The 10,693-nt window shown below is 36.3% G+C and overlaps 1 protein-coding gene across 3 annotated transcripts; it reads right to left on the reverse strand.

The window, feature by feature from the left end:
- Window positions 1–990: 990 nt before the first annotated feature.
- LOC128205729 (protein draper-like) lies at window positions 991–10,429 on the reverse strand. Of its 3 annotated transcripts, none has more exons than XM_052907643.1 (5): window positions 10,343–10,429; window positions 8,628–8,698; window positions 3,584–4,877; window positions 2,060–2,188; window positions 991–1,823 (listed from the first exon to the last, which is right to left on the reverse strand). In XM_052907643.1, exons 3-5 carry the CDS (start codon window positions 4,653–4,655, stop codon window positions 1,699–1,701), a joined length of 1,326 nt encoding a protein of 441 aa, XP_052763603.1. In that variant the 5' UTR covers window positions 4,656–4,877; window positions 8,628–8,698; window positions 10,343–10,429; the 3' UTR covers window positions 991–1,698. The 3 variants fall into 3 exon arrangements, with proteins under 3 accessions (XP_052763603.1, XP_052763602.1, XP_052763601.1); XM_052907642.1 differs by having other exon boundaries at window positions 10,207–10,423; XM_052907641.1 differs by lacking the exons at window positions 8,628–8,698; window positions 10,343–10,429 and having other exon boundaries at window positions 3,584–5,973.
- Between the last annotated feature and the right edge of the window lie 264 nt (window positions 10,430–10,693).

Genomic DNA, 10,693 nt, shown 5'->3' on the forward strand with positions numbered 1-10,693 from the left:
AAGGGGGGTTCTTATATAAGGAACTCGGACTAGCCAAGGTTTCAGTAGTTTCAATATAAGGTATTTTTACCTAAGTTTCAGAACAGGTTATTATAGCGTGTTTACTTGGAGGTTTTAATATTATGGTTGATGTGTAGAGAATCGTCAAATTAGTTCACCACTGGTGGTCATTGTTTTTTGCATCTGGCTCTTCTATTTGGTACACTATAACTAAATGCCAAATGTCAAATGCTCGGATTGGGTCGAAAACGCACTCTCCATATGTAAGATTTGGAAAGCTACTTTTGACTGATATTTTGTTTAAGTCTGAGTACTGAGTAATTCAGTATGATCGGAGAGATATACTTCATGAATATCTCAAAGATTATATAGTTTTAGCTACAGGTACAAATTATTAATCATTTTCCGCCATGAAGAATATGGTGGTAACTTAGGATTTACATTTAAAGTTGGCCTAAAAACATTTTCATTGCACCTTATGTGTAACAATTATGCCAACTTAAGTACGTGTGAGATTAATGCTAAGATAAGTGTTATAGTAATCATATACAAGATGAATTGAAATGGTGATATTTAGGTTGCATTTAATAAAAATATTTTGCACAAATGTGCAAATTTAAGCCAAAGAAATGGTTGGGGTAATTTGACATGAACCCAAATTTCAATGAATCGCCATTAGTGAAATGACACTGTTTTAGGACATATTTTTCTTAACAAGTGTTTGTTTTCTTATTTCCAACATGATTTGACATCAAAATCAATTGACAGTCATTTTAAATTGAATTAAAAAGTGTATTACTTTTGCTTCTTTATAACACTTTTTACAGAAACAAATTAATTCTTGAAAATGTCAAAATTGTATTGGAATTGTACATCTTCAGCAATGAGAATTCTTACATATTAAGGAACTTTATAGCTTTTGACAGAAATGAGAAGGGGAACATTTTTTTTAACAAAAAAAAAATCAAAAAATATATTTTTCCACTTTTAATGTGAGACATTCGCTAATTTCATGTTCTATCAATAAGAAAAAAATGATCAGTTAACCTCACCTGTACAGAAAATAAGTTTGTTTAAAGCTGAAATGTTGCTATTGTTGATCTTTCAAAATTTGGTAGCCACCTTGGATTTCTCGGTTATCACCAGCATGCGACGCAATCATTCCCATTTTTCTTGAACCTGAGCCATTCCTCTCACAGAATCAACAGTAATAATGAGCCGATATTTAATGCATACATAAACCTACTCAGGGACTAAAAGGAAATAGAATGAAGAACGAATTGTGTGGGGAATACGTTATTTACATAACTTACTTACAGCATTTTAAATAGGATTTTCAACTACAATATTACAGGTTAGTTTAGATATTTGAAGAAAATGATTTAGAAATAAGAGTAAAGTTACATTTGTTGCAGCTAGATCATTTTCAGTACTTTCAATGCATCAGTTAAAGTTATTGTATAAATAAGAATGTGATGTGTTTTACTGGATAAGTCCAGTTACTAAAATGAATCCATTTTCATTTTTTAAAGGCAAAAGGATCAAGCCCAAACAAAGTGTATACAAGATTAACAAACAACAAGACAACACATATTTTGCAACTATTGCAAAATCGGCATTGGTAAATGTTTGGGTAACTATCCTTCTTGCAATGTCCTAGTTCAAGTATAAAATAATACATATTATTGTTGTGAATTTCTACATTGAAAGCACAGTGTAATTGTCCTCAACACTTATGTTTGCTGGTACGTTAGACTGTCTTTGTAACTGTTCATATGAACTTTCGGTTTCACATTGATTTAACTGTATTTCCGATTGTTGTACTGAAATCAAAATTAAAGCACATTAAACAGATTTTAATGAAAGTATATAGTTCAATACCATGTATGCTTGTGATTATATGAGACAGGAGGTAAAACACGTTGTTTCCTAGGCGTGCAATGATATATTTATAATAAACTTTAAATGATTATAATACATTAACATATATTTAAACAACACATATACAAATTATCAATTTAATACAAACTATGTGTAAAACTAATATCAAGACCGATACCTATTGATTTAGACAATCGTCTATTCCACAGGAAACAACCAGCAGCTGTACAAAGGAACAAAGTAGCAAACACTCCCACTAAAGCTGTGAGTGCAGTATTTGTAGAAGAAGCATTGTAAGTTCGTCTTTCTGAAAAAGCATCGTTTGCATTAACTTGTAGAATAAAGAAATAAAACATAGGATGTCTATGTGTGTTACTTCGTTCAGATAATCATATTATTCAATGTGTATATACAAATAACTGTTAAAACGCATTTTTCTCGATTACATGTTTAACGTAGTACCGAGTACAACATTTTTTAGATATATTAGTCGTCCTTTTCTTTCCCCTGACACTAACTTCGAACAAATAAATTTAGTTTGTGAACGTTAACAAAAAGTATAAGTTACTCTTACCATTCCTCCGGGAATGTATCTGTTTACATCTTTTAGTCTGTATTGACGTTTTTGAACTTTGCAAATGTAATATATTGAATGACGTTATACGAACAAAATGACGCCATGATATACAAGTACGTCACGGTGCATTACAAATCAGAGGAAGCAGAGTATGAATTTTAAGAAAGCATTAGAACCATATTCAAAAAAACAATAGACCAGAAAACATAGTTTGAGCATTGATTCGATTTTTCATCACAAGGCGCCACAGATTAGGAAAATACCAAAGTGATATATATGTACATTTACTTTAAAATGCATGGCATTTTTGTAATTTTTTTATCAAAGATAATTTATTAATATTTGAATGGATTCGTTCAGTTATAAAAAGTCGATTAAATATATCACCTACGGAAGCGATTATAATGTCATAAGTAATATGTTTCATATTAAAACAACGAATACTAACACCTCAACTAAGACTTGTAGTCAATTGTTTAAGCAGAAAGTATGCAGAATACAATGAGTATGTTACGCTACTTCTAAAGACTCGGTGATTAATTTACAGGTATCACATTATCAAATAGCAGCCTCAGCAACCTAATTAAGAAACACATATTTTATAGACGTTCTCTTAACAACATATCGAGTTGGGTGTAGGTGTTCAGGTCCTCCGGGTACTCAGTATTTATACATTCAATACATTTTATCTACAGTATTAACCTGTGCTAGCTTGACGTATCTCCTATTGTATCCAATGCCGATACAAATGCGTTAACGGGTTTTGCCGTTGTCATTGAAATGCTTCGGCATTGCTGTACTATATTTGGCGAAACTGTATATCAGTATCATACGACGATCCTTCACGGATATATACGTCCCGCCATTTTGCTTCGGTGTTAGATTTAAATCATGATCCTATTTAAAATGATCCTACGTTTGATAAAAAAGCCGCAGCATGGATGCATAATAATTGAACATAAAACTAGTTTTAATTTTGACAAAGGACAGTTCTTAGACATTGAAGATATAAACTGCATGAATAGTTTTTCTCATCATTTTGAGCAGGTTCTGTTACCGTTGATGGACTAAGCTAATTGAAAAGTAAAGTCATATCAACAGCCGTAAAATTTAGTTGAAACGTACCCGTACAAGATCTTCCTTCAAGATCATTTATGCAGCCATACAAACAGTCGCCATCAGTATTACAACTTGTTTTTGTTCCTGTGTGCTGACAATTCTCAGGGCATTTGGTTTCACACAAATTGCCAAAAAAGTCTCCATCGCATCCAAGGGAACAATGACCAGTACTTTGTTCGCACTTTCTTCTATAGCATGATGGCATGCATGATTCGTTACAATACAGACCGTGAATAGTAAGATTTGTACATAAATTACATATTCCTGAATCTTGCCTACATGTTCCACAATTTGAATAACAATTGACGTCACACTTGTCTCCCCTAAACCTGACTGCACAGCCATTTATACATTTGCCTGTTTCATGATTACACTGTCCATTATTACAGTTACTATTGCAAGTAGTGCAATCTCCATTTTCATTCGGGTAAAATCCTGTGTTACACATCAAACACGTTCCATTAAGCTGGCTACATTTTAAACACTCATCGTAAATATCGGTACATTTCTGAGAACAATCAATGCCATGGATTCCATCTTTACATCCACCATAGCATGATCCGTCGTCTTTGCCACAGAACAACGTAACACATCCTACACTGCATTCATGTTGACAAAAGTCCCCAAATTTCCCTTCAATACATTGGTCGCACATTTTACCTGTAAAATTATCCGTACATGCACATGTTCCATTTTTATAACAAACTTCACCACTACAACCCTTAGAACACATATCTTTGCATTGTTCGCCATAATATCCAGATATGCATTCAATGCATACTCCGTTTCTCATACAGTTTCCACCCTCGCATTCGTAAGGACAACTAATGGTGCAGTTTGACCCATATTTTCCAGCTACGCATTCAGTGCACAAAAAACCAGCGAATCCTGTTTTACACGAATCACATCCATTCAACTCTGTACAACGGCAGTTTTGATAATGGCAGTTCATAGAACAATCTTCACCGTATTTCCCTGGTATGCATACATCGCATCTATCTCCTTCAAAATTTGATTTACATGCGCTACAAAATCCGTCATCACTACAAGGGCCATCACACCCAAGAGGACATGTCATGCTACAAGCACTATTGCTATCGTAAAATGAATCCCTGCAAGTAGTACACGTCCCGTAAGTTTGGTCGCAAGTAGCGCAGTTACCAGGACATGGGTTTTTGCATTTGTGTCCGTATATTGTGTTTACACATCCTTTTAAACAATAATCAGATTTTTCATCAGCCCATCCACACTCAGCCTCTCCTCCTTCACAGCAAGCACAATGGCCATTACAGTCCACCTCCTTCTCGTTTATCAGCACCGTCACCAAAAGGAAAAACATTGAAAACTCGTAAATGATTTTATGTTTAAAAGCATATTAATAATATACTTTATGTAGAGGTTCTATATATATATATATATAATCGGCAAAAATGTATTTCGACATTTTATATAACTGAAAAGTACGTGTAGATTTTTTGTCTAGTTCGATTTGTTTGTTTTATATCACATGAACGCAGATTCTTATTCAGTTACTCCGCTACCAAATTGGAAATGATACATTAGAACTGTCCTATTCATCTGAAAAACATATGAATATGACATGGAAAGTGACAAAATAGCCCACGTTGTGTAAGTGTACAACAAAAACCAAACTAAAGTACGCGTTACTCGAATTTGTGATCAATATAAAAACAAGGCTTAATGAATTGACAGAAACAATCACCCAATTTTTACAATGATGACGTACTTTACGTATGTTCGTAGTTTCTAGTTTGAAACCTGCATTTAAACCAAATTTTGGTTATAAATAAACGGCTTATTAACAACGTTGTAACACTGCTTAATAACCATGTTCATACAAAATTCGACTCGGTAGCTTTATTCTGTTAATTTACCTCTATAACATTATATACACCATACGTACTTCAATCAAATGCTTTAATCCGAATATCAGATTCGGCGTTCATTTTTTTATATTTACATGATCAAAATTATGCTATTTTTTAAATTGGCTTTGATGCGTTTTTTGCAAAGAATTAAAGGACGTTTTTGTGAGTTTTGTCGCCAAACACTTATTCTTATCAAATGAGTTTCTAATACTGTAAAAGTAAGTGATTATTATTGCACCTTATACTACGCTAGAAAAAGGGGTAGGTAATGTTAGGCCAGGTAAGAGGCTAGGTAAGATGGTAGGTAATATTACGCTAGGTACGAGGATAGGTACGAGGAAAGGTAATGTTAGGCCAGGTAAGAGGCTAGGCACGAGGCTAGGTACGAGGATATGTAATGTTAGGCCAAGTTAGAGGCTAGGTACAAGGCTAGGTACGAGGATAGGTACGAGGATAGGTACGAGGATAGGTACGAGGATAGGTACGAGGATGTGTAATGTTAGGCCAAGTTAGAGGCTAGGTACGAGGATAGGTACGAGGATGTGTAATGTAAGGCCAAGTTAGAGGCTAGGTACGAGGCTAGGTACGAGGATAGGTACGAGGATGTGTAATGTAAGGCCAAGTTAGAGGCTAGGTACGAAGATAGGTACGAGGATAGGTACGAGGATAGGTACGAGGACGTGTAATATAAGGCCAAGTTAGAAGCTAGGTACGAGGCTAGGTACGAGGATATGTAATGTAAGGCGAAGTTAGAGGCTAGGTACGAGGATAGGTACGAGGATAGGTACGAGGATAGGTACGAGGATGTGTAATGTAAGGCCAAGTTAGAGGCTAGGTACGAGGATAGGTACGAAAATAGGTACGAGGATAGGTACGAGGATGTGTAATGTAAGGCCAAGTTAGAGGCTAGGTACCAGGCTAGGTACGAGGATAGGTACGAGGATAGGTACGAGGAAAGGTACGAGAACGTGTAATGTAAGGCCAAGTTAGAAGCTAGGTACGAGGCTAGGTACGAGGATATGTAATGTAAGGCCAAGTTAGAGGCTAGGTACGAGGATAGGTACGAGGATAGGTACGAGGATGTGTAATGTAAGGCCAAGTTAGAGGCTAGGTACGAGGATAGGTACGAGGATAGGTACGAGGATAGGTACGAGGATGTGTAATGTAAGGCCAAGTTAGAGGCTAGGTACGAGGATAGGTACGAGGATATGTAATGTAAGGCGAAGTTAGAGGCTAGGTACGAGGAAAGGTACGAGGATAGGTACAAGGATGTGTAATGTAAGGCCAAGTTAGAGGCTAGGTACGAGGATAGGTACGAGGATGTGTAATGTAAGGCCAAGTTAGAAGCTAGGTACGAGGCTATGTACGAGGAAAGGTACGAGGATGTGTAATGTAAGGCCAAGTTAGAGGCTAGGTACGAGACTAGGTACGAGGATAGGTACGAGGATGTGTAAAATTAGGCCAAGTTAGAGGCTAGGTACGAGGCTAGGTACGAGGATAGGTACGAGTATGTGTAATGTAAGGCCAAGTCAGAGGCTAGGCACGAGACCAGGTACGAGGATAGGTACGAGGATGTGTAATGTAAGGCCAAGATAGAGGCTAGGTATGAGGCTAGGTACGAGGATAGGTTTGAGGATAGGTACGAGGATGTGTAATGTAAGGCCAAGTTAGAAGCTAGGTACGAGGCTAGGTACGAAGATATGTAATGTAAGGCCAAGTTAGAGGCTAGGTACGAGGATAGGTACGAGGATAGGTACGAGGATAGGTACGAGGATGTGTAATGTAAGGCCAAGTTAGAGGCTAGGTACGAGGATAGGTACGAGGATAGGTACGAGGATGTGTAATGTTAGGCCAAGTTAGAGGCTAGGTACGAGGATAGGTACGAGGATGTGTAATGTAAGGCCAAGTTAGAGGCTAGGTACGAGGCTAGGTACGAGGATAGGTACGAGGATGTGTAATGTAAAGCCAAGTTAGAGGCTAGGTACGAAGATAGGTACGAGGATAGGTACGAGGACGTGTAATGCAAGGCCAAGTTAGAAGCTAGGTACGAGGATAGGTACGAGGATGTGTAATGTAAGGCCAAGTTAGAGGCTAGGTACGAGGATAGGTACGAAAATAGGTACGAGGATAGGTACGAGGATGTGTAATGTAAGGCCAAATTAGAGGCTTGGTACGAGGCTAGGTACGAGGATAGGTACGAGGATAGGTACGAGGACGTGTAATGTAAGGCCAATTTAGAAGCTAGGTTCGAGGCTAGGTACGAGGATATTTAATGTAAGGCCAATTTAGAGGCTAGGTACGAGGATAGGTACGAGGATAGGTACGAGGATAGGTACGAAGATGTGTAATGTAAGGCCAAGTTAAAGGCTAGGTACGAGGATAGGTACGAAAATAGGTACGAGGACAGGTACGAGGATGTGTAATGTAAGGCCAAGTTAGAGGCTAGGTACGAGGATAGGTACGAGGATAGGTACGAGGATGTGTAATGTAAGGCCAAGTTAGAGGCTTGGTACGAGGCTAGGTACGAGAATATGTAATGTAAGGCCAAGTTAGAGGCTAGGTACGAGGATAGGTACGAGGATAGGTACGAGGATAGGTACGAGGATGTGTAATGTAAGGCCAAGTTAGAGGCTAGGTACGAGGATAGGTACGAGGATAGGTACGAGGATGTGTAATGTAAGGCCAAGTTAGAGGCTAGGTACGAGGCTAGGTATGAGGATAGGTAATGTTAAACCAGGTAGGAGGCTAGGTACGAGGATAGGTATTGCAAGGCTAGGTAAGAGCTAGGTACGAGGCTAGGTACGAGGATAGTTAACGTTAGGCCAGGTAAGAGGGTAGCTAATGTTAGGCCAGGCAAGAGGCTATGTACGAGGATAGGTTATGCTAGGCTAGGTATGATGAGCTAGGTTAGAGGATAGTTAATGTTAGGCCAGGTAAGAGGGTAGCTAATGTTAGGCCAGGTGAGAGGCTATGTACGAGGATAGGTAATGCTAGGCTAGGTATGATGAGCTAGGTTAGAGTATAGGTAATGTTAGGCTGGGTAACATTTTTGAACACTTGTGACAGGAAATACTTGTTTTGGAATAGGGATATTAAAACGCGTAACCTATTGCCTTGTAAAGCCGATAATATATCGTGTGTAATACTAAAGAATTACCTACCTGCCAAATATGATCGAGTGACGCAAAGAATAGCTAATATTCGAAATATCATCCTGCTTTTACAGCGTTTTCTGTAACGAAAATAATATCTACAATTGTTAATCTTCATTTACATTTTTTCGGCATATATTACATCATAAAAAATGTTGAATGCATTTACTGAGTGATAATAGACATATTTATATAGTTATTAGTATTGTTACACCGTGGATTTAGAGAGATTAATTGATTTAACTGCTGAGTCTGTTTATAATAATAATAATAATAATAATAATAATAATAATAATAATAATAATAATAATAATAATAATAATAATAATAATAATTCCATATAGTTTTGCTATAATTTGTGAATGAGGTTTCCATGTATTTAGTACGAGGTGTTATCTGTAAGACAAGATCCTTGTTTGATACTGGTCTTAACCGGTATGTTTAATTGTCAGAGAACGTTTCAATATCTGCCAAATATGATGAGGCCTTGTTCTTCATAATTTTATATACCAGGACAGAACAGTGGTATTTGCATCTGTCTGAAAAAGTCAGCCATTTTAATTCTTGGAAGACCTCTGCCGATGGTGTTCGCATCGGATTATTAAGTATTATTTTTGCAACTCGTTTCTGTAGTATATTTATCTTATTCACATAGTTACTTATTCCTATGCCCCAGACCTTACAACAGTAGTCAAATATGGGCAATATATATATGCGTTAAAACATGACTTTCATTTCAGGTGTGAGGTAATATATTATATTCTTTAACAAGGCAATTATGTTATTTATTTTTACAACCTTGTCTATTTGATTGTGCCATGTTAGTTTATTGTCAACATAAACTCCAAGTAACTTATGACAAGTAACGTGTTCCTGACGTATGTCATTTATACATTTCGAGCGGATTTTAATTGATAAGCAGACCCAATTTTCATACATTTAGTTTTTGTTGGATGTAATGCCATACTTTTTTATTGACACCATTTATTTACATGCTCAAGACTATTCTGGAGCTTATTTTGAGTTGTGAAAATATAATTCCCCGATTCATACAAGGTTGAGTCATCTGCATATAAGTCCATTTTTAGATCAGGATACATAAACGTAATATCATGTATGTAAAGTATAAAAAGCAATGGCCATAACATGGACCCCTGGGGCGCCCCAGATGTGATGGGGAGTATCTCAGGTTGTAATATTCCAAATTTACAATTAGTTTAAACATATTTATTACGCAGAAAAACAACAATACAGCATTTGCTACAAACATATAAAATAAAGGATTGGAACGGTAGAATTAACTAATAAAGTTCCTTTCCTTCTACAATTTGTGTCCTGTTTTAAAGATATGATTTAATAAACATCTTACAGAGCATATTATCAACGACGTTTATTGTTCAATAATTTAGCGATATTAACTATGTTGTATGCAAAATGGCAATTTAAAACAAACAATATTGATTGGTTATTGTTAATTTGTATCAAACTCAATTGACTTTAAAAAAGCAGTTAACACGTGTAAGATATAAGAGAATGCTTTTTGTTAATTAGCATAAAGATGGTTATAAGGAACTGTTATAATTCTAACCTTTATTATGCTGGAAAATCCACTATTTATCCATATTCCAAGCATAGGATTAATGTGTCTGTGTTTGAAGGCTGTACAACGTTTCAGGTTTAAACTATCATACTATTATAATAAGTCCAAATGGAATGGCACTAACCTGTGTTAATCATGACGATCCGCAGTGACGACTGTTTTATTATATTCATATTCAACAATCAGGAAGAAAATATCACATTCATTGTAATTTCTACCCCTACCCACCTAAGATTAGTCAGCCGGAAGTATTTAGTCGATTGTAATGAGCTGAGTAGAGCACTGAAACATGATAAAGCAAGTTAAACATTTCAAACGTCTATTTAAGATTTACGTAATGTATGTCACTTTGATTTTAAATGTGGTTTACTTTTTGCGCTTTATAGCAAAAATTGAAACTGAAAATGTTGACAGATATGGTGCTTTCGGAAAGTCCCTAGTGTAAGCTAAACCGTGTCTGTTAAGTCAATACTTA

The sequence above is a fragment of the Mya arenaria genome, chromosome 10 (assembly GCF_026914265.1).
Source record: "Mya arenaria isolate MELC-2E11 chromosome 10, ASM2691426v1".
Taxonomy (NCBI): Eukaryota; Metazoa; Mollusca; class Bivalvia; order Myida; family Myidae; genus Mya; species Mya arenaria.